Below are 24615 nucleotides of genomic sequence, written 5' to 3'. Positions count from 1 at the left end.
TTTTGTTAATTACATGTGGTGATAATTACTCGAGCTGTGAGCTACTGATTACCAGCATTTACCAGCTCCTTGCAGTTAGGTGGAAACATTGGTAGACTGCATAAGATAGCAGAAAGAGAATGAAAACGAATTTAACCTGTTTCTGACCAGCTGCAGTTTTTTCAGATTGCGACGATCTTGTATTTGGGTCAAATACTTTCTTTATAAGGGATGTACGCGTAAGACAATGCCAGCGGCGTGTGCACCGCCAATAGAGGCTACTGTACCCCCCCCCCCCCCCCCCAAATATATATATAATCTGGTTCACTATAAAAATAATCATCCCTAAAGCGTCGCCACGTCTCTGAGCCGCGGGTCAAGGTCGCTAACAAAAGTGGAGCATACCTCGTGGCGCGAGCTACCGGGAAAGGTTAACCAAAGCGCTGCATTTGTTTTCTTTTAGACGGCAGCAATGACATATTGCGGCAAGGAAGACGTGGTTATCATAGCATGTAGTTTTACCACGCGCGGAAGCTTGGATTAAAAAAAAAAAGAAAAAAATCTGCCGATACCGCTACGTGGGCACACACGGAAAGAGAAAGCTGCCGCCTCCTCGTCGAGTACAAACTCATCGGCGGCGAATGTATATCGGCGGGCAGCGCTGCGCTAAGACACGCACGCGTGAAAACGAGCACCTCTTTAAATCGCCAAGCACGGGGCTCAGAAAACCGTGTTCCGGGAAGAGCCGCTTCCTTCCGGAAAGGCGTCGTTGTTTTCGATTTGAGTTGCGTAGGCGAGGGCGGAGTACAAGGCGAGACGCGCCGCCGCAGCGCCCTGTGGTGAGCATCAGCGGAAGAAAAACGTAAACAGACGTGGAAGCGAGCGGTCGTGCGGCCCAGCCAGCGCCGTGATTTCCTCAGAAAAAAAGAGAGGCAGGATCGTTAAAACGTAGCGTTGACGTGTCCAGCCGAGGGATCACCGGACCGAGAAACCTGGCTCACGAGGCTGCGGAGAGACAAGCTCTAGGTGAGCGACGTTCTCGAGTTATTTTGCGACGCCCGCTATCTGACACGGGCATGGGTCGCCCCTGTGGTGGTGCGGAAGGCAAACTCCGAAACGAGGGGAGGTGGAGGGGGAAGCGCACAGTTTCTGCGGGGATTTAATGGCGTACGCAGGCTAGCATCGTCACCCGATGCGGGCCCGTTGGCGCAATGTGTGTCTCGAGTCATGTCAGGCGACCGTCCGTCCGTCCTTCCAAAGCGTGGACTGTTAACGATCTACTAGCCGTCGACCGAGGCGAGCGCTTTTTACCACGTGACAGCGCCATTGCTGCCGAAGGGTCCGATTAGGAAGCGCCGCCGTGAAAAGCGTTCGTGTCGCACCGATTGTTTCGCGCGAATGCGGCGGCGTTACGATCCCGGGCCGCCGAGAAATGTGGACCAGTCGGTAGTGTCGTGGCGTAGCCGATTCAACATGGACATCTTGATCGTGTAGGGGAAGGCGAGGTAGCGGAGGAATCGCAGTCGGGAGCGCGAGGAAAGAGAGTGAGAGATGAGAAGAAGAAGAAAAAAAAAATGCTCGTACCAACACAGAGCTACTATCAAGTTTTCATCTTTCTTTCCCTTGCGTTCGGTTTCACGTTTATCGTGTCTGCATTTTTCGCATTCCGTGCACGCGCTGAACACGCCGTCTCTGTCTGAGCGCACTATTTCCGCCGCGACAGACGGATGGAATGGCGAATGACATTTTTTTTTTTTTTTTTTTTTAGCCGCTTGTTTGTTCCGGCGTGGACCCGGAAATCTGACCGTAATTTTCCTTTCTATTGACCTCGATGTCTACTTGGATTCCTTATGACGAGTTTGTTAAGCGCTTTGCTTCTTCGGTTAGTGTTCTGCGTTTTCTTTCCAGCTGCACAGTGCCAACAAAGCGGCTTTGCAGCGCTTTACTCAAGGTCAGGCGACTTGTTTACAATGTCTCGCTTTCTGTTTGTCTTTTGACCGGCTACGTCACACTACAGGAACACGCCGTTATCGCTGTGTTAGCTGTGTTGTCGCTCGTGGCTGTCGCCGTGCTGTTGCAATGTAGTACTTTCGGGGGGAAAAAACTATCAGACAAAACCAACGTGACTATGCGTTTGCTGCAGCGATCGTAGTGAACGGAAACGTACCAAAAAAAAAAAAAAAAAAGACCCGCGGCTTTTTTTTTTTTTTTCTGCAGTGAGCACCACCTAGCTGTAAAGATATCACTAAAGACGCGCGAGTTTTAGCTCGTGCGCCCTAATTGGATTGCGTTTTGTCCGACTTTTCGCGCAGTTAGAAGTCTGTGGTTTCTGCTTAGCTTAGTTTGTGACCGGCGGATCGATTCGAATAAACACAGCTTCCTTGACCAGTCGGTTGTGTTGTGCGTGCGTGTTTGAAGCCAGTAGGCGTACGAAGTTGGCGCGCCCCTTTTGCCGTGGTTGTTGGTGGCATGTTTATATGTCCATTACCACTTATTTTGATAATAACTAGGTCAGTAGTTCAGTCTAGCTAGTTATGGGTGGTTCACTTTTAAATAGTTAATTTGAGCCATAAAATTAACATAGTGCCGCACTTTTCATTGAGTTTTAATTTGCTCTGCAATGTTCCACTGCTTTTAAAAACTCCAGTAGTTATTCCAAGCGAGGCTAATGGAAATGCATTGAAAATTCCAAGTTATCGGAGGAAAGTGTCATGTGTGTGTGCAATTGGTAGATCTTGAATATGACCCTAAACAGAACACCACAACCTTTAACTGTAGTCAGGTGCAGGACTGGCACTGAGCATTTTTCGAACATCCTAAAGAATGTTTTCTAGTATGATGTCTAGTGCTTATATTCATTATTCATGCATGCTTTTAAAGAGCATTCAAGCCAAGGACAATTGAAATCTGTAAGGCCCTTTAGCTATCTTCCACGGGTTGGTGCTAGAACCAATCACGATTGAAAAATTCCATCTCGATTAAGCTATATCAGAACCAAGGTGTCCATGTGTTACTGGCATTATTTTAAAATATTGGCACATTGTAATTGTTGTTTCTGCCAGTGTTGTTCGTGTTCTGCTAAATTAGTGCTGAAATATCAACAGAAAATTATCAGTTTATTTCATCTTGACTTTTGCGGAACATGCTGCCAGTCTTACCCATATATGCATCAAATCTAATCACGTTAATAATAGTTTATTACAGAAAACCAGTAGCCAGTAATTGGAAACCAGTAGGTGTATGCAGGGGCACATAATTATCAAAAAAGAAAGCAAATTAAAGCTGCAAGGAAAGTGAAAATGTGAACGTGCATATTCAATTACAGGCAGGTTGAATAAGAAAAAATCAAGTTATAAAAAAAATAAATGAAATAAAGATGAGTGCACATTTTCTGAAATATAAACAGAGCTGTAAGCAAGACGAGGTGTTTTCAGGCTGTCACGAGCGAAAGCAGACGACGCTTGGTGCGTACGTGTCTCGTGCCTTGGCGCCGAGAAAACAAAAAAGATTGGCGCCAAGCTCGCGCTCGCAAGGGGGGCTCGAGCAATAAAGAAGGGTCGGGCAGTCCCTTCCTGGTCTCCACTGTGTCGAGATGTTTTTACGCCTCCCCGAAACCCATAGAAACCGACGGCCACAACGGCACGTCACACAGACAAATAGACTTGAAGTGATGAACATTGGGTGAACGTCGGAAGCCTTCACCTGGGGTCAATGTTGTGGTAAAGGGACGCCCTGACGAAGACTGGCCTCTTTGTCGATACATTGACCACAGGCTGAGGGTTTTGTTCAGCCACTGTTGATGCACAGAACAGATGATGCGTCGTGGTAAAAATAACACAGAAATACACTTCTGAGCAGCACTCCATAATGATTTATGGCAGCTTGCTTATGCATAGAGATTGTACAGTCGCGTTCAGCACAAGCTGCAACGCGGTGCCCGTGGGGTCGAAGGGGTTCCGAGACTGCAAAGCGATGTCGACATCACAAAAAAAAAAAAAAATTTAATAAACACCAGTAATTGAAACTGTCTTTAGTTCTCCAATTTTTCATATGTCGACAGCACTGTGCCATCTTAGAGCCCTTTCGGCCATGGGCACCATGTTGCAGCTCATATTGAGCACAACTGTACATGAAGAGAGCGTGATGGAGCAAGTGCATAGTCCCTAGCACTGAGGTCATGATGAACACAGCATGGTGGCAGCATAAGTTTTTATTTTTATCGAATCCTTTTTTGCTAGAGCAGATCTAGAAGAAAAAGAGTGCCCAAGTTACTTACACGCTGACTATTTTTTCATGAGTTTCCCAGCCTAAGCATAAGACTTCGTTGTACTTGTGCATAATGCTACTGAGCCTCTAAAAGCAACGTTTTACTGGCTTTACCTGGCTATGAGAGTTTTCAAGACTCTTTCCAAGGACTAGCAAAAACCTTTGGGATTGGTCCAGTTGTGCGAGTGGCCCATTAAGGAATGAATGTTAGGTATCGTTGGATGAGCATGCCCATTGGATGTTGGTAAGTAAATGTGGCAGAAAGAAATTGGAATATTCCATTCTGGAGGACACAATGTTATTTAAAAGCTCATCATTGTATCGGCACTGAAACTCTGGTAATCTGAGCTGCTAGTAAATGGGGAAATAAAGGATGGTTTTGCACAATCGTGGCAGTGATAGTAATGAAATAAACTATGTGCAACTTGACGCACGTTGTTTGGTCCATTATATATATTAATGCAAGACCGAAGATGACTGTCAATATTATTTGGAAGAACGGGTGACTGTGATGCCATACTGCACACTACTTTTGTCATGCAAACATGGGGCAGTACACGTGCGGGCACGTGCTGCAGTCTGAACGTGTAAAACCTGTAGTAGGATGCAAAAAAAAGTGAGCTAGTTGGTCCTGTTTCTTGTCCCATTGTCTTGGTCTTTCTTGTTCCTTTTTTTTTTTCTTCGTGATGACGTAAAACCTGGATTTGTCATACAAAAATTGGAGCCACTCATGTTTCCCTATTTCTTCTTCTTCTATGACACATTTGTAAGTTGACATATTGCTCTTGTGTACCGTGCGATTTCCTCCCTATCATTACTCTGGTAACGGCCAATCTTGGCTCCACCATTGTTCTCGCCCCCGTTAGGTGAGCGCCCTTATCTGGCCCACCGTCCTCCTCTTCGATGTTATCTTGCAAACACGCTTGTCGTATTGATATATGAGAGAGAGAAAGAGGATGGTGTGCACAATGCCGGCGTCAGTCAGCCGGTCGATACATCGTTCAGCTCTACGCAATCAACACTCGGTGCCGCTGGTGCAAAGTGCGTCTCAGATGTTCTTGAAGCAATGTTCAGTGTAATGTGCAGTTGCCATTTTTTCCTGCACTGATTTGGAGAGAGTAACTGGGCATCTTAGTCTTGCCTTGAACAAGTAATGTTATAGTCATCTAGTGCCTTCCGTCTGGTATAGAATAAACTTGGTGCCTATGGTGGACAAAGGAAGGACGAGGGCTGCGTGTGACTGCTGTGCTACCTCCTCGTTGTGTTGCGACTTTGAAGCTTAGTTTTCGTGGCCAATGTGCAGCGTAACTTTGGTGAATTTCCTGTGGCAGGTGGTTGAATATGGGACCAGACTGACTGAAGCCATGTCGACAAAGATGAAAGACGCATCGCGGGGAAGCGGGGTGGTCTCCCTGGCCGAGCAGGCCATTGACATCCAGAAGACGGGATACCTGAGGAAGCTGAAGGTGAGATATTGATGGTGCAATAGATTATCTTGAATGATAGGCTACACAAATGCCTAATTAAGTTAATGACCCACTTCTTTCGGGACCCACCGCGGTGGCTTAGCAGTTAAGCACGAGGTCGCAGGATCAAATATCGGCCGCGGCGACCGCAATTAAATCGGGGTGAAATGCAAAAACGCCTGTGCTTCGCTCATTAAGGGCATGTTAAAGATCCCCTGGAGGTCAAAATTAATTCGGAGTCCTCCCCCGCTACGGCGTGCCTCATAGTCAAATCGTGTATTTGGCAAGCAAAACCCCAGAATTCATTCATACCTCTTTCAGGAGCAGTCAGTTGCGCTTTCTTCTGCACGACCTGTTTGCTTTACACCCACACTTTTATTTTGTATAAGGTAAACAAGTACTCTGTTGAACATTTTCTCTCTCTCTCTCTCTGCTCAGTGTGTCACCTCTTTGCTGAATTTATGCACTGTGTATTTGCACTTGCATATGGTGCTCCTTCGTGCAGTGATCTAACTTCAGTGTTACAGGAGAAGTTTAATTGCATTGTTACATAGCTGTGCAAAAAGTACCCTTTCTACAAATTACCATTAGCAATTTCTGCGTTATATGGGCTGAATCACACCAGTAGTGTCACCTTTGGCCCTTGCATCCTGTGAATCTTGTGGCCTGAATTATCATAACTTTTTTTCCCTTTCTTGCTCTTTTAGTTCCTTAATTCTGACGATGGGCTATGTAAGAGTTGATTTGGTAGAGTTGTGTACTTGGCTCAATTTCTTGTTATCTAAGCAGTCTTCGTTATCTTTGTAGCGCCTGTTTAGCATGGAACACATATTGCAATATGTGTGTACAATAACATCTGCAGTGCATTGGAAACACAGTAGCTCCAGCTATTTTAACATGTTTTGACTGGTTTAGTGCAGTTGTTAATATGGCCATTTGTAAGTATAATTGTTTGCCGTATCATACCATGTGTCTCCTCTTTTGTTATTTGGCACCAGGAACCGACATCTTTATTTGCATTTCTCACTGCTGATGCACGGCGTGAGAGCAACCTTCATTGAAGAACCTTTTCTTCAACACTTTGAAAACAAACAAAATTTGTTGTGCAGCGTTATGGTGTTGAAGATTTTAAAGGAATGTGTCACTACTTATTTCATTTTATATGCAACATCCTTGGTGCTTATATGCAGCAATGGGCTCAGGTTGATGTAGTGAATGGAGCTGATACGCTTAAAAGAACACCTGGAGCTCTTGCATTTACCGAATCATAATTTAGCAACGTAGGTCAATCGCTGTTCTATTTTTTATTGAAGGAGAAAAATAAACTTTCATTTAAAAATGTCAGTTTGAAGCAGCAGTGCTATGTGAATCATTTCACTGAGTCGTGAGCACGGAAGCATGTTTATAAATGAACATTAGTGCTGGTAGCTTCCCCCTGTGTAGCTTGAGTTATCAAATGCTTGGTTTAAGAGACATTGAGAGCATGACCTGATGGTGGCAGGTTCTAGTCATAATAATGGCATGCAAATCTTTGTCTCTCTCTCTCTTTATTGTTGTTGTTTTTAAGGTCCAATACTGCACAGTGGCACTGATTTGCGATAATTTTTATACGTATCAATATTTTAATTAGTATTTGCCAATTTTTTTTTCTATGGCGGCACTTACGTGCATTCTTGGGGCCCCTTCAAACAAGGGTGCCATGTTCCAGCCCAAATTTTATGCAACTGTGCTATATAACGATGCAGAAGTTACTACGCTATAGAGGCAATAACAATTTTTATTAGCGGTCATTTTCAGTGTGCTAATTGCAGTGGGCAACAAACAGGTGTTTGTTGCTAATGGAAAAGTTAATAAAAAATTATGATTACTTAAGTGGTAATCGTTACTGATCGCTCTAATTTGGTTATGCCATTTCCAGAGTTATTGGTATTTTCATTGTTGCTACCTCCTTAGTCTTATTTGTCTGTTGCTCTTCATCCTGCACTCCAAACAGACGATGAAGAAGAAGTTCTTTGTCATGCGGAAGGAGTCGGAGGCGGGACCTGCCCGTCTCGAGTGCTACGACAGTGAGAAGAAGTGGAAGGCCGGTGTGCTACCCAAGCGCACAATAGTGCTCCGATCCTGTTTCAACATCAACCGCCGTGCGGACGCTAAGCAGCGGCATGTTCTGGCGCTGTACACCCGGGATGACTCCTTTGCGCTGGTGGCTGATAATGAAGCCGAGCTGGACGAGTGGCTCACAGAGATGCTCAGACTACAGCACGGTTCGAGCGACGTTGATGGTGATGCCAGGCCCAAGCCCCTCTTCGGTGAGTGGGCCAGTGGAGTATGTGCGATGCTCGAGTGTCAGTGTATTGCAACGCAGTCTGCTTGGAAGTTAATGCTGAGAACATTGCGTTTCTTGTTTTCAAGATAAATTATCTTGGGTGTATTGTCACAGGGCCCATTGTTCGAAGAAAAAAAAAATGACGGTTAAATCTTGCTCCATTGTTTTTTTTTTAAGCTATTGCACTGAAACCCGCATCACCAGTGCATCAGTGTGATCTCATGGAAGTATTAGTATTTTGTAATTCAGTTGTCGTGGCTCAGTAATGGTTCTTGAAAGTTGCCAAATTGTTCAGTCTTTGGCCCTTTTAGAATACAGTGTAGCCAGTCAGTCTTTCCCGATAAGAAAAAAATTATGTAGGGGCCGTCAAAAACCATGACGTCATAGCTGGCTGGTGCCAGAACTTCAAGGCTGGTGTCGCCACCTGTCTTTCATCCTTGCGTCTTCTCTGGCTTGTCAAGCTTCCTCTCATGGCAAGAGTAATTGGTTGGTATTGTAGAAGCTTAATTTACTGATGTACGGAAAACATGTTTTCCCGTGAGCATTCCTTTAACAACATTTCTCTTCTTGTTATTCACTGTTGATTACTTCGTTATTAATGTCATTGGATTAAGAGGCAGGAAGACAGTGGTTTGTATTAGTGAGCTTTCGAGGGTAGGCGATATTCCAGGGGAAGAAATGATTTGGGCAGGTCATTTAATGTGCAGAGCAGATAATCAGCAGTCTGTTGATTGATTGATTTATTGTCTATTGGAGTTAAAGAGTGGATGCCAAGGGAAGAGAAAATGCAGTAAGTGAACTGTAGAGAATTAGGTTGTGTGATTAAATTGAGAATTTACAGGCGTAGGATGGAGTTGGCTTACTCAAGACAGGCGTACTTGGAGAGGCCTCTGATCCTGGCAGTGGACATGAGTTATTATGATGGTCATAGAGTAGTTAGAGTGCCGAGGCAGAAGCGCTAGCAGAAATAGTGACGGGAAGTATCAAACTCTTTGTTGAGCAAATTTGTGCTCAGAAAGCAAAACAACTCGTAAGTGATGATGATGCAATGAGCATGGTAAGCAGTCATAGAATCTAATCGCCCTGACTGCTTACCATGCTCATTGCATCATCACTTACGAGTTGTTTTGCTTTCTGAGCAGAAGATGCAGTGAGCATGCTAAGCAGTCATAGAATCGAATCGCCCTGCAGACCCGCCGCGGTGGCTCAGTCAGCTAAGGCGTTGCGCTGCTGAGCACGAGATCGCGGGATCGAATCCCAGCCGCGGCGGCCACATTTCGATGGCGGTGAAATGCAAAAACGCCCGTGTGCTTGCGTTGTAGTGCACGTAAAAGAACCCCAGGTGGTCAAAATTAATCCGGAGCCCTTCACTACGGCGTGCCTCATAATCAGAACTGGTTTTGACACGTAAAACCCCAGAAAGAAGAAGAAGAATCGCCCTGTTCCAGTACTGTTTGTGCAAGCTTCACCATGCATTCCAGGGCATTCAGTACTGCTCGTGTGGGCTCGAGAATGTACTGCACCATTTGCTCTGCACATGCAATCCGATTAGATAGGCATGTCGGTCGGGTGCCAACATTCACAACGTTTCTGATATAGCAAGCGCGTCTTGTGCGAGGGCAATAAAATGATAACAGCGATAATTCCGTGAAAGGGATCACTGGCAAAAGGTAAAGCTATACTCATGGTGCAGCATCGTATGATGTTTGCCTTTCTGACTTTCTCTGGCCTAAATACAAACATGCCAAGTTAAAGAAAAAAACCTTCTGTGTGGTTGTTTGCAAATTACTTAACTTGCTATGGCTGTGTTTGCTGAAGAGAGATAGGGTGGCAGTAGTAGTTAGTTGTTTGCTTTATAGGTAGAGGAAAAGACGAATTCGCTGCTAGCCACAATGAAAATGTCTAGCTTTGGGTGCTTACACCTGAACTTCCAAGCCAGTAAAAGTGGGTTGGGAGTATGAAAACAAGTGACAGAGAGAAAAATAGCATGACCACTGTAAAGGAATGGAGCTAACTGCTGGCCAGGGATCTCAAATAGACACTTCCTTCGCTCAAAGGCTTCCGAGAAAGAACGGCGGAACACCTAGCCTGCACTTGCTGGCATTGGTCATTAGGCCGTGTTGCGCAGCTTGATGTTTTGGAAGCAGCACAAACTGGCCTCTACCATTGGCCAGCCTACACAGAAGAATTGCAATTTTTTATATCGGAGCCCCACATTATATCTCACATTATTTGTTTAACAGTGTGAAGTTGTAACTTGGTTCCATTTTTAACTGGACCATGCCGTGGGGTCTCAGTGACTGTGTCGTTATGCTAGTGAGCATGAGGTAGCTGGTTTGGTTCTCAGCTGCTGCGACTGTGAAGCAGTGAGGATGGAATGCAAAATGCTTAACGTTAAAGAAACAGGCAGTCAAAATTAATTTGGAGCCCTCTACTGCTTAGTGTTCGGACATAAAACTCGTACAGGTACGACTTTTCTGTACCACTCAAGCTGTTTACCTGTACCTTGTTATTTGTAGCCTGTGCATTTGGTTGGCTTTGCCGAACCTCTCCTTAGGGTTTGCAGTAGTCTTTGAATTCTCTTACAAACCTTTGAATACCTAAACGTCATTTTCAAGGTATGGAGCACTGTTGAGAATTTTATGAGTTGCTTAGAAATCTTTTAGATTTCGTTTTTCTCTAAGATTACTGGGTTTAAGTGTACATCTGGTCCCAATTAGCACAATAAAAAAATCACTTTAGGGTGGTTGGTTACAGTTTGCACACTGAACCTTTCCTATGTGTCTTGCTTGTGTACATGTAAAAGAAAAAAAAAAAATCTTGCTCATTGTCGAAGATGTTTCATTTTCAAGCTGTCAAACATAAATGTTACTTCAGTCCTTGAAAATGCACTGTTTGAGAAAGTCTTTGACACGCTTGAATTCTTCTCAGAAAAAAGCTGTGCCAGGCCCCTTTCTTTTTATTGCATTGTTACTCAAGAGTACCTACCCTCTGTTTCCATCTGTGCAGAACATGTCTGGCAAGTGAATGTGAAGACGAAGGGCCTGGGTAGCAGTCGCAACATCACTGGCCCCCATCGACTCTGCTTGACTGCCAGTGCCCTCACATTGGTCAAGATGCACACGGACCAGGAGAACCCCGAGGCACTCGAGTTCCCTGTGAGCATGGCATGCCCTTCACGTACATAGTGGTTGGCAGTACCACAATGGGAATATATCTGAGAACATATCTGGGAACTACACAATCATGCCTGAATAGTAACAGATCAACATAGAAGGTATAAAAATAAACGCAGCTGTAAAAAGCTGTTCACGAGAAAATTAAATGGCATTGTATTGCTCGTGAACATGTGCATATGAATTGATGATTTATCGTAAAACCACAAGCTTCATGTTAGTACCTTGTAATGAGAGTGTGGCATTCTCTGCATTGCACAGAAAGGGCGCCACACGTCAGAGCGGCGTGAGTTTTTAGCACCAGTGGGTTCAGCTGGAAAATCGAGTAAAGTTGACTAAGCTGCAGTTTCTTTCGCATGGAAATTTAATGTAATTAACTTGTTTATTATCATTGGTTTACTACAACTTACTCACTACAAAGGGGAAAAGTTATGTCATGATAGTTGGTAACATATCTTCATTTCAATAGCTTTGTGAAACAATTGTTAAGGCAACCTTGAAGCATTGATCTATGACTTATTTAAGGTCCTGCTAATTGAATCGTAGCCTAGGAGCATTGTGAGGTCCACTGGTCTTTCTCTATGAGCAGCATCGCTGCTGCCTCTCCGAATACAGTGATGGAGGTCCTGGTATTGACTTGTTTGAAGTTACAGAGAGAGAAAAAAAGAAAAACAAAAAGGCGAATGTTTCAGGTGCTGCATCGAAAAATGACAGTGTCATCCTTAGGCATTTGCGAATAGTGAATTTTCGTTTCAAAGTGAACAGTGATTTGGGACATATTTTCTAATCGAATATTGAATAGCTGTTGTGCAGAGAATTGGTGGCAAACTTGTATGCATAGGAACTACTGCATGTTGAAATTAATTACTTGTTCTGTGGAAAAATGCGACCAAAATTTGGTGCACTAGAACTCGCTAACTAAATGCGAAAGATACAAAGAGATTAATGAATAGCAAAGCATGATACAAACTGCCTTTGTGCATGTAGGGAGGTAATGAGAAGAACACAAAGTAAAGACAATGCACAAATAAAAAATATAGACTATTGCAATGACTAGAGGGAGCATAAACATAAGATAGTACCGTACCAATGCTTTTATTCTGATTAGACGTCTTGGTTACATTTATTAGATGTTTCAGTGTTTATACTGCGGCCTGAGATGGTGCGTGCACACGCGTGTAAGGAATGCATACTTGACGTATGCTTCACTGCACGGCAGATGTAGTTCACCGCACAACACCACTGTATTGTAGCAAAGCTGAACATATGGAACCGATCATTACTCTTTGGAACATCGAGTATTACAGATTTTTTCGAAGCAGACGTCGAATAGCACAATATTTCAAGGTACTATTCAGAAATTAAAATATTCGCATGACACTAGTCATTCTACATTTCTGAACGGCCCCCTTGGCTTTCGCTCTTTCTCTCTTTGCTTCAGCTGATGAGCATACGCCGCTGTGGCCACTCCGACTGCTTCTTCTTCATGGAACTTGGCCGTTCCTCGGTCACCGGCTCTGGAGAGCTGTGGATGCAGACGGAAGACACAGTCATCGCTCAGAACATGCACGAGACCATTCTGGGGTGAGCGGATTGAACTGCGAGTTCACCTTGGCATGTCTGTAGTTTCGTCTTGCTTGCTTTCTCACTGTTCTGTATTTAATTTGGAGATATTTGTACGAGACTCTGTAAAGGCACAGAAGAAAACATAATTCTGGTTTTTAATGCTTTTGTCATAATACTCCATAGGTTAGCAAACTCATTCATGAGTTGGCTCACTCAGACTCAGAACGACCCGTGAGCCTAAGTCGAGTGAGCTCGGCCGAGTAGAATTTTGGTGAGTCTTGAGTCCCGAGTGAGTGCTTAGCAAAAAATTTAGTTTGTGAGAGAGTGTGAGTGCGTTCCGTTAATTTTGAGGACCTATTGTTATTTTTAGCCGTAAGCTATAAGAATGGATGGATATTTGTTCTTGCAAAAGTTATTGCCCCCCCCCCCCCCCTTCTTTAACCTTCTGCTGTTCATTGTTGTAAGTGTTTACATCTGTTATCTGTTGAATTTCATAATGAAGACGTTATGTGGCTTGTGTGTCAGTGTTGTGACAACGCAGTGGTGCATAGAGTACTTGTTTCAGTTTGAATTCACCTTAGCTGACGTGCTCTCTGTCACATTTGCAAAAAGAAGTATGATAAAATGCACTTTTGTTTAGTTTTATTCACTTTGACAACGAATTAATCATTCGTCACTGTTTACCTGCTGGTGCAGCTTGGCGACTTGTGTCATTCTTTTGCTAAGCACTAGGTTGGTTGCAGGTTTGATTTCCAGCTGCTGCAGCTGCAATTTGATGTGAGTGAAATAAAAAAAATGCTCGTGTACTTTGGTTTAGGTGCACATTAAGGAATCTTAGGTAGTCGAAAATTTATTCAAAACTCAACACTTCGCTGTCACTCACAACTGTCACGTGGGTAGCTTTGGGATGTCAAACCACACGAATAGATTTTGCTTTCTTTTTTTGTTTTAAAAGTTTGCTATTGTTAGCTAGGGATACAGCATCTGGTTTGACCCTTCTAGGGATCACAAACGATACCACTGTTGCTGTTCTAATAATAAGTGGCTCTCTGCCACGATGTGTCGAAATTAAAATTATCCACGAGTTGGCGACGCGGAATGTTCTACTAAAAATACCCTCTTCGAGGTCCTGTCTTGCGGGCTGTGGTCATTGTGCAAGTGGCAGCTGAAGCAGCCAAAAGGCTATGACAGAACAATCTAATGAACGAACAAATCGTGTGCAGAGCAATGAAGACCTCTCGAAACAAGGAAGAGCTTGGTCCCTTCACACGTCCCCGAAGCTCGTCGACGAGCGAGAACAGCAAACCGATCACTCACAAGCGGCCGGCGCATGCCGTGGCCACGACGACGCACGCTTCCACAAGCTGCAGGGACCGGTGTGACTCCATGCCCACATCCCGCAGCCGCAACAGCAGCGAGTCCCATGGCGAGAGCAGGTCAGCTTGCTGCCCTGTTGCTCCTGCTCTCTTTCTTTTACGTAGTTGAGGATTCAATGCTAACCCTTCCTGACACGTGTTGAAGGTAATCAAGAGTTGGGAATAGCAGTTGCTGACCATGGTGTGTTCATGGCAGGTAGTGCCTTTTAGAAGTAAATGCAAGAGAAATGCGTTAAGGCATTACATCGTACTTTGTGGAGCCGGATCCATGATTTAAACCACATTCACCACATTGCGAAGTGTTGTTCAGGAGTTCACTCGACTCACGTCCTGCCTCTTCGAGGAGCGAAATGCAACTGACGGGTGGTCCAGAGCAGACCACCGTCAGTTGCACTATATATATATGTGGACCACGCAAAGAGTGATGGAACGAAAAATGTGACGGGTAACGTTGAGAGACAGGAAGAGAACGACGTGGATCAGAGACCAAACAGGGATAGCCAATATTCTAGTTGACATTAAGAGCTGGGCAGGCCATGTAATGCGTAGGGGGAATAACCGGTAGACCATTAGAGTTGCAGAATGAGGGCCAAGAGAAGGGAGGCGCAGTCGAGGACGGCAGAAAACTAGGTGGGGTGATGAAATTATAAAATTTGCAGGCGCAAGGTGGAATCGGCTAGCACAAAACAGAGGTAATTGGAGATGGTTGGGAGAGGCCTCCCCTCTCTATACTTCTGCCATGTGACCGGCTTCCCACACTTCAGACACATACTTTTAACAGCGAAGCTGTTTAAGCCAGCCGTAATGTGTGGTTCGTATCAAGAAACTGCCGCGCCGTAGCCATGGCAACCAGGAGTGCGGCACATGCGCACGCGGTCTCCTCCTCGTCAGCTCCCTCCCTTCCCGACCCCCGCCTCTCTTCTCTCTGCTGCGCGCTGAGCCAGGAGAAAAAAAAAGGCAGAAGCTTGCACTAGGCCGCGCAAAGCTCAAGACACAGCGAAGCCGGCCGATTGATTGCATCTCTTGGTTGTAGCCACGGTGTAAGAACAGGTGCTTCGACGATGCGGGGGCCGCTGGTGAGAAATAGGTCTCACTAATGGTGGTGTTTCACGTCTGCACCACTGCACGGCAGCACACATTAGGAGGCTGAAGAAGCGGGAAATTCGAATGTGTAATTGTAACTCTATGCAAAGTGCGTCGGAAAAATTAAAACAAATTTTTGTTTACTGTTTCTGCCTTTCACTATAATCATTGAAATTCCTCAGGTGCCGAAACGGACGATAATTACTCCGACAGTGCACGACAGCAGACGGCGTGTGTCGACCCTTGGAAGCGGTCGCCGACAAGCGACGCGGGCAGACGATAAGCTCATAGTTAAGCAATGTTTACTTCAAAATTGAGCCATCTATCATCTTCGTTCTTGGTAAGCACTTACAAATTCCGACAAACAGTCTCTGAATCTCAAGAGAGGGAAGGGAAGTCTGCATCTCGAGCTGCGACATTGCCTGGTGGAGACAGATTGTAGGCAAGAAGTGATTCGCAGCAAACTGCAACAGCGGGTCTTGCATGTGCAAAAACTGCGTTTCCACGCTGAGTGAAAAGAGCCGACTGCATGGCCCATAAGATGCTCTCGAACGTGGAGACCAAGTCCTGCGACCAGGAGAGCATGGGTGCGAGAAGCACTTTGACCCGGCGTATGTCACAAGTTCATAGACAGCAGTGCATAATAAATTTCTTCTCGTCAGCATGTTTAAGAGCAAATTTGATAAGTCTGGCTACGTTCGTGTAAAAGTAGGCTACGAGATAGGTCACATGGGTACGTACGGGCCTTCTGCATATCAATTGACATCTTTTTTTTTTTTTTTTTTACAAGTTGCATTTGTCTCTAGTCTATTTTCCATCGTGAATGTTTAATAACTATCAACGTGGCATTGAGAGAAATAGTATACGCTTTTGTTTCGAAAATGCAGCACTGCACCTCAGAAATTAAAAATCCCATTTTAAGATTTAGTAATGTAGAACCGTGGCGATTTTGTCGCTATATATGGAAGCAGGCGCTATAAAAAGCACATGCTGCAAAGCGCGCTCCCAGCACGGTGGCCAGGGAATGTCTGGCCCCCTGGCGCCCCAGCCTCCTAGTTGCGTGCGCCTCCTAGCGGTGACCCAACATTAGTGAGACGTGCCGTGCGCTTCTGTCAGAGCACCTATTCTTCTTACACCGTGGTTGTAGCTACGTTGAACTTGGGTATGTCGAGGTTTAAACTTGGTTGTAGCTAGGCCTATACTCTTGTACGTCATCTGTGCTAGTACTGGAAAGGTGCGCGGCGGTAGCGCGACGGTGCAGGGGAACATGACGTCATACCAGCTGTGGCGGCGGTGGCGTGATGGCGCGGCACACATTTCCAGTACTACCGCAGCCTCTCCAGGTTGATAGTTTGATCCAGCTTGATAAGACAAAGATTTGTGTGGACTCGTCATGCTTGCCTTAAAGGTCATCTACTGTATACTCGCTCTTTCTGTACTTGTCAATGCAGGAGTTGGTTATGTGTGGGAAAAGGCGATATTTAAGCTATACACAATTCAACAAAAATATTGCCCTGTATTGCTGACATGCATATTGAAGCCTCTTCTGCGGGAGCATTGTTAACATTGCACATATGAGCTGACCTGTAAAAGGTATATGTACTGCTTTCGTGGGCAGTCATACGTCTTTATATATTTTTTTTAGAATGATATTTTAATAGAAACACTCTAACTTCCATTTGATGTTATTCAGCGTACTTCTTTCCTTTTAGTCATTCCCGATTTCCGTCATGCACTGTTACAAGCAGCTTTTGCCTGACATTCTCATGCACAATGCTGTGTGAAAGGACAGTGATGTGTGGAATTGCACTTGACACATATCCCCGGACTGTACCTTTAGTTATAAATAAGTTTTTGGTATCATTTGTCAAGCCCTAGAATAAGCACAATGTCAAATCTGAATGAGGGCATGCATTTTCTTTCACCTTGTGCAGCTGACATTTTTACTGCTGTGCGTTGAGACTCGGCACAGTTTTTAACCAGATGTGAGCCGTAGCAGAGAGCCAGTTAGAACATTTTCTTTTTCTTTTTTTAGTAATTGAAATAAACCAAACTGTGTTCTTACATTCTGTTATATTAAAATTATTTTGTTTGCACTGTTCTTTTTTTTTTTTTTTTCAGGACTAGGAATGAAAGGGAAATTGTGGAGATTACAGCCTTGAGTGATGTGGTGGCATGACTATGACTGGAATTTGATCCCCTTATAGCTATGAATACTGCTAAGAAAAGAACTAACCCATTTCTATCAATTGCCTTTGATAACACTATTACTAGTGACGTGCCTAATTTAGATTAGTCATTGTTTCAGGCTGTAGAGATTAAATGCCTGCCATTCTACTGCTGTGAAATATGCAGGCAGCTTGCAGTCAACCTCTCCTATTGGCTTTTATTGGAAGTTGATGAAAATAGGGTGCAGAGCTTGCTAATAATAAACAATTACTATTACTGCTTTCATTTATATTTTTCAGAAAGTACACTTTTTTTTTCTCTCCGTCTACTTTTCTTTTTCTTGTTCTTGCAAGAATTTTTATTGTAAAAGGGCATGGAATTAAAAAATATTTTTAATGTCCCAGCACTTCAGTGCGTCGCTAAAAGTTAATTTTTATGCCACCTACATCTGTCTCTGAACTCGTTTAGAGAAAATAAAGTTACCATTGTAGCACCTCTGCATCCACTGTCAAGAACTACGACTTATGAGAGGGAAATATTGGCTGAATAGGTTGCATGATTATGTGATTTACACTTTTGCATCCACTTTCTGTTACTTTATTGTAACTTTAATTGCAGTGTTGTGGCTCACAATGATTTTTAATTTTTTCTTTTCATGTTTGCCTTCGCACTGGCTCCAAAGCTTTTCTTGTTTGATAGAAAATGTAGCCTCAAGCAGCACAGTTTTGTTGTTTCTTTGTGCATCATTTTCTTTTGCTTTTTGAATGGTTCAAGAAATCCCTAGGGTGCACTTTTTTTGTGCATTCGCTTTGCCTTTTCTTTCTTTTTTTTTCTCTTTCTCTGCTGGCCTCGCCACCCTCTAAAATTTGCTACCATGTCCTGTCCCACCAATGGGTGGCAACTTGCAGTGGGCTCTCTCGGACCCACACCACTGAGTCGACGGCCAGGCCCCATAGCTCTTATGGGAGGACCTATTCGGTCTCCCCACCGTCTAACAACCCCATCACGTAGGTCCCCACACGTGTCTGCGAGTGTGCACATGTGCGTGTGTGTGTGTGTGTGTGTCTGCGTGCATATCAATGTTCATGTGTGCACATGTATTTATATACAGTAGAACCTCGTTCATACGTATTGGGGAGAAAAAAGACAACTTAAGAAATCTCACTAACCACAAAATCGTACGATCCGAAGTAACTAAAAAATTTGTCAGACTCGACTGCAGTGGACGTCTACGTAATGCGAAGTGTTGCGGCACAAGACATCAATGGGCTTCGGCAGCCCAAGAAGTGCTTTTGTTGTTTTCTTACTGCGTAGTGTTTTAAGATGGCGATGGGAAACCGAAATGAAATCACGCTGGTGGGTGATGCTGTATGCCGCCGGAGTGAAACGTGATGCTCGCATCGCACTGCCTGCAGCAGGGAATGGTGGCGCATTTGGGTTATCGCCTACTAAAAGTGTGCAGCACGCTTCCATTGGCACTATGCCCCATGCACTGTAAAACAGATAGGGAGAGATGCTTATCGCAATAGGGTTGCTGGCGATAACTGTGAATGAGGTGTGTGACAACCCGGGAGGAGATTTGCTGGTACAGTGAAACCTTGATAGAACGAAATTGTACTTGCCGAAAAAAAAATATGTTATGTCGAGGTTTTGTTAATTCAATAGAACCAACATGGGGAAATAAAAGTAGTTCGTTACATCGTGAATTTCGTAAAATCGAGGTTGGTTATATCGAGGTTTGACTGTACCGGAAGGAGAAACTCGGTGCGTGCTGGTGTTCTCACGTGAGACGGGCAGGCGAGTATTGCGGGGAAGCTGATACGGCTAGTGGCTACTGTTCTCGATCACGCACACCTCACGCATTTTCTTGTTAACATGTAATCTAGCAGACAGAAAACATATCATACAATCGCAGTTTAGTGATCTACTGAACGCTGGTGCCAAAACATTGTGTTGTCTGGGAACATATGAACCGGTAAAATATATGAGCGTTAACTCTATTGGGTCAATTTTTGTGTTCTCGATTTGAACGTTAACTCCAGGAAATCGTATACAACGGGATCGTATCAACGAGGTTCTCCTGTAAACGTCTGTGTGTACGGACCATGGAGGAAGATGCAAAGTTCAAAAGCGTTAGCTCATGTGCTTTTTCTTTCACTAGAAAGAAAATGAAACATTAAATTTAATTATCACATGTGGCTGCCGTGCATTTGCACATGGATAGTTTCAGGATGTCTTCTTTGTGATAGAATAAAACCACCTGACATCTCAAAAACCTTAAAAATTGACTGGAAGGTTTTGCAAGAAACTTTGCCTAAACGATGAGCCCAAATCTTCTCACAGTACATAATGCTGGCCATAATGGCAACTGTTACTTTTTATCATACTATAGCTGTCACATGGAGCTACTCAGTCGCAGTAGTCTAAACTCGGAGCTGCCACTGGGAGCAAATCAGATAGACGTGGTTTAAGCTTCAAATGTTTCTTGTTTATGTTTCATAATATCATTGTGTCTGGGAGATGCACTATCGATCTCAAATTATTGTGTTATTTGCGGGACTGACTGTGAGCTAATTTGATTCATTGCCTGTCTTCCTCCATGGCAAGTAGTTTTGCTACCTTCACAGCACAAGTTGGGCATCTAGGTAGAAGTTGCTGTGCACTTAAAAAGTCTTTTTTTTTTTTCGGTGTAGTAAATATATGTTGCGGGAGTTGTGGAATTATGTTAACAGTTGTGTCTTTGGTGTAATGGTTATTCTCTGGCACATTTTCTGAACATGGTAACTTGCACAAGTTGAGAACTGACAACTTGACCACAACACTTTTGGAGTTATACAGTCAATGACCGATTTTTTGGACATGCCAGATAATTTGCACGCTATTGCAGCACTGCCACGTACCCCATTGAGCCAATGTATGAAATTTGTCTGAAATTTGTCGATGTCTGAAATTTCAGATGCTGAAACCCTTCACCATCCAATTTTTCAGACTTTTTGCCATGACCGCAGGTCCAAAACGGCAATAATTGAAGCCACCACCGTCGTCATTTTGATTATTTTGTAGCCACAAGCCCCCACTCTTGCATGCCGATTTGCTGGCAGCCGTTGTAGTCGTTTTTTGCTGTCCTTAGGCCTAGCTGCTTCGACATTCGCTGTCAAGCTTTCTGCTGTTCAGTGCCACGTTTCACATTTAAAATATTCGCCACTGTCGGCAATGGCACTGACTCCGCCTTTGTTATCCTCGCTGATGGCGTTGAAACGCAGAAAGCACGGCAAAGGTCTAAAGCGTTGCTTAACGGCGGTTTCCGGAAGTCAGTTTTGCCGCAGTACAGCGGTGCTATGCGGTCAAGCATATGCAATGTACTGCGCTGAAGCATACTTTGAGTGCAAAAGGGCTTGTTGTGGAACATAAAATGTGTTGCCATTAATTAAATGTTGTCATTATTAAATCAGTTATACATGTGCGTACCGACCATCACCTGTCTCAATAAAGTATGAGCAGCGAGACACTTAATAGGTGTACTGGCAGGCCTTTAAAGCTATTTTGGACGTGGCTGGGGTGATTCAAGCCCTTGAGGGAATAGGCATGGATTCGGTTTTTTAAACTGCTCAATGTTTCGGACGTTTTCTGGGTCCCTAGGGAGTTCAAAAAATCGTACATTGACTGTAAGTGCAAATCAAAGGACCCCTTCATGCTTTCGACAGAATGAGTTTAACAAAGCTTAGCAGTAGCTTCTTGTGCGACTGTCCTTGCTTATAATATCGTGCCACTTGACAACACGTTGTTGTAGACATCTCACATGTAAAATCACCTGCCTTAATTAAGCTTTTGGCTGGAAATTTACTTGTGCCTTTTTATTACCTACCCATACTCTATTAAAATTGTTTCTTGCCTTAAATACCTTATATGTTTATGTATGGCACTGTTATGTGAGGGCTATGTGGTAATTAATAATCATTACCTGCTTTAAAATTTGTGCTTTCATGCGATTCATTTTGTTTGTATGTCAAGCAGTGTACGAAACACAGCTTCATGCACATTATCCTTATAACTTCTTTTTTTTTTTTTGTCATCACAAGGTTTCTTTTCACTTTTGGGGTCTTTCACTTTAAAGTCCATAATCAGAAATAAATTCAGTGTACTTAAGTTTTTATCTTCACATTTAACCTAATAAACTGGACAATACAAATAACTATAGTTGGGCGTCTGACCTGTTAATGTACATTTTCAGAGGAAATTAACAGATGTTCCAGTTATTTAACTTACGTGCTTTAGTGTGTTGTCTGTTGAACCGTCAATAAGGCGATGTCCTCCCACAAGTGGCACTGCTATCAGGCAAGAGGGGGGGACGGGAACAAACCTACAATAAAGTGAGGTGGTGATTATTGGCATCGCATATAAGTCGTGAAAGGACACGCTTCCTGTATTAGGTTTAATACACGCAATTGTGCAATTATTTCAACTAATACGATAGCTCTGCAATGTCTCATAAGCACATCACTTCCCATATATAAAAGCAATTTCAGATTTTACTTAAATTTGGGATCATACTGCACAGGAGCCGTTCTGCAATGCCAATTGAGAAGCAACACCACCCTGCTTGAACATAATTCATATTACATGAGGCACATGTTACATTTTGCCAATTTTTTTCTCTACACTATTCTACAAATGCAAAGGGTATACCAAAATTTGCACTCAGGAGGCTTAGCAGGTTAGCGTTTATGCCACAGATAAAAACGTTTCTCAGGGCTATTGGTTCAAAGAAAAAGCTACTTTATGCATCTTCCTGTTCCGAAGTCTGGTTCAAATATACCTGTCACAGTTAATTGTTGCTTGAAAGATATTCACTGTTCTGTCTGATAGGTGCTCTCACACCATGTTAGTGGCACATGCTTCATTACTAAATTGATGTTTAATCTGGTAAAACTATTCAAGTTTAGGCTCCTTGACAGGGCCCCTCTGAAGATTTGAGGATTATTAAATGGATGCCGCTGCTGATAGCAACATGGCACCTTTTCACACGATTTGGTGGCCTTTCATGAAAAGCATTATGGCCTTAAAGATGCGAATCTCCCACGGATAGAAAAGCCAGCAAAATGTCCCATTAATAAGTTTCACTTTCTCACCAGTTCGCTAAAGACTGCAGCTGTGTTAAAATCTTGGCTTCATATACATAGCGCACAATCTTGAAGGGGATTGCCTCCAAATTGTCAATTTTGGCCAATTTAGCTTTACTGAATGTCTGAGCTGGAATTTAGGCTGGCTTGCATTCCTTATCTTATACAAAGCAAGGATTGATGAGATGAGTGATGCTTGTGCAAGATTCTTTAGGATGCAGCAATCAGTGAAGTGGTGGCTATCACACACATTTTGCTCTTACTACCTCTGTTCACAAGTAGAAGGGAGATTGAAAAGAGCATTTCATTGCCTTTCAGCTCTGAGACACACGTGAGTTATTACAGTAGCATAGCTTCAGACCTGTCGGGATGATTTATTTGGAAGCCAAAAGTATGAAACTGCAATGTTTATCATTTACATTCAGTTAGACTTTTCTTTCCCCAACCACTGCATATTTCTCGAGTTGTAACAAGAGTCAGAAGCCTAACTATAGCATAAAATAAAGTAATGTGATACTGACATCATTTAGTGCATTGCAAAGTAGTTCAGCAAAGAAATAATAAGCGGCAGTGCCAAAGAACAGCTGTTTTCAGTACTTACTATGCGTTTTACAAAATTCTTAATTATCCCATATTTTTGCACATGTAACTCACACCAAAAATTTTTAAACATTAGCCGTAAAGTTGAGGTGCGGGTTATATGGGAATGTTAGTTACTTCAAAATGTTGCTGTGAAGCCAGACCTCCAGGCAAGGTTCTCCGCCATATAAAGTTTTGTTATCTCCTAGGGAACCTCACTCTCTCCCCATCAGTGCATGTTGAAGCTCCTTTTTTCCTCCTTTATGGTCGTCCATTCTCCTCCTCTTTATGAGTCTCCATTTAGCGTTTAGTAGTTAGCAAATAGGACACACCGCGCTGGATGGCCATCTTTTTAACCTGGATTCACCCGACGGATATGATCGCGGACATATATGTCACGTGACATCTGACATGAGTCTGATGACTTCGCAGCTAGCATTCACATGACAAAGGATGAAAGCCCAGACAGAGCAGCCCTCGAATGGGCGAGGGCGACGAAGCAAACGCGACTGAGGCGCAAATTACAATGGTGATTTGACTCTCTACCGTATCATAAAGCGCTTCTCGAAGACCGAGGGAGCGCCATGGGAACAGGTGACATATGATCCCATGATACGCAATCCGCAAGCTCGAATTGTGATTCGCTCTGTCGTGTGAATACAGCTTTACAGCGCAGCAGCACTGAGCAAGAGAAAGATAACAAGAGTGAAAAGCCGGGAGAGTCAGATGACGTAAATTTGCGAAAAACAGTTTACAATTGAAATCACGTTAAAAGCATTGGAACATAAAATCTTCACACATAAATGTAGAAAAGACAACTCGCGAAATAGGTAGCATAAAACATACTGGAATGTAAAATCAGCTCTTTTAGATACAATAAATACAAAAAACATGAATTTAGGTTGCAGAAATTTGCATGAATTCGGGCGCGGAAAACTGCAGTCAATAATTTCAATATTATTACTCGCTTCCAAAAATCGCTAGAGAGCCACTAGAGCTCAGCTTTGCAATGCACAGTTAAACCTCAATAGCTACAAGGCCACTAGAGCTCAGCTTTGTAATATACATTTAAGCCTTGATATAACAAAGTGGTAAAACTGGCAGTTTGCTTCGTTATATCGAAATTTTGTTACATTGAAATTCAACATTTTATGCAAATAAGTACAGTCACCGATGGATTTTTCTTACAAGGAAGAGGCCGCAATATTTTTCTAATTATCCAGCAATCGAAACAACATGCAAATTTGAATTAAAAACAAATTAATTTAGTTGAATTAGAGAGTTGGTGACGAAAGGTACCATTTCATGCCATGTTGACGATATCTTCACATCAGCAGTACGAAGAGAAGCCAGCCACGCTTTTGCGTCCACTCTGCCTCCGCAGGGAATAATTTGGTCCCAAAGCATACGGGGGCATGATATCGCACTTGGACTTCATATGGAACATGACACTGTTCTGCTATAGCAGTTGCTCTTGGGCGACTGGAGATTTGAGCAGTGCATTCTCAA

At 43.5% G+C, this 24615-nt stretch overlaps 2 protein-coding genes across 5 annotated transcripts in view; one reads left to right on the top strand and one right to left on the bottom strand.

Moving 5' to 3' along the window:
* Positions 1-114, bottom strand: part of LOC119461125 (nucleoporin NUP188-like) — a 76105-nt gene extending 75991 nt beyond the window's left edge. Inside the window, exon 1 of the mRNA XM_049671756.1 lies at positions 14-114. The gene's annotated coding sequence lies outside the window, so the exon portion shown is untranslated. The remainder of the gene's footprint in view (positions 1-13) is intronic.
* A 709-nt stretch (positions 115-823) lies between these two features.
* The window catches only part of LOC119461122 (insulin receptor substrate 1-like), a 38689-nt gene continuing 14897 nt past the window's right edge, over positions 824-24615 (top strand). For 2 of the 4 annotated variants that reach the window (XM_049671757.1, XM_049671758.1), the window contains exons 1-7: positions 1796-1930; positions 5577-5711; positions 7705-8020; positions 11047-11195; positions 12655-12797; positions 14003-14215; positions 18316-18414. In XM_049671757.1, coding sequence (XP_049527714.1) covers positions 1811-1930; positions 5577-5711; positions 7705-8020; positions 11047-11195; positions 12655-12797; positions 14003-14215; positions 18316-18414 — 1175 coding nt within the window. In that variant the 5' untranslated portion in view covers positions 1796-1810. Of the gene's footprint in view, positions 1006-1795; positions 1931-5576; positions 5712-7704; positions 8021-11046; positions 11196-12654; positions 12798-14002; positions 14216-18315; positions 18415-24615 lie in introns of those variants that run through there. The other 2 variants (XM_037722320.2, XM_049671759.1) reach the window with 2 other exon arrangements.

This window comes from Dermacentor silvarum, chromosome 8 (assembly GCF_013339745.2).
Source record: "Dermacentor silvarum isolate Dsil-2018 chromosome 8, BIME_Dsil_1.4, whole genome shotgun sequence".
Classification (NCBI taxonomy): domain Eukaryota; kingdom Metazoa; phylum Arthropoda; class Arachnida; order Ixodida; family Ixodidae; genus Dermacentor; species Dermacentor silvarum.
The sequence above is the reverse complement of the archived record's forward strand: the minus strand, read 5'-3'. Positions and strand labels throughout refer to the sequence as shown.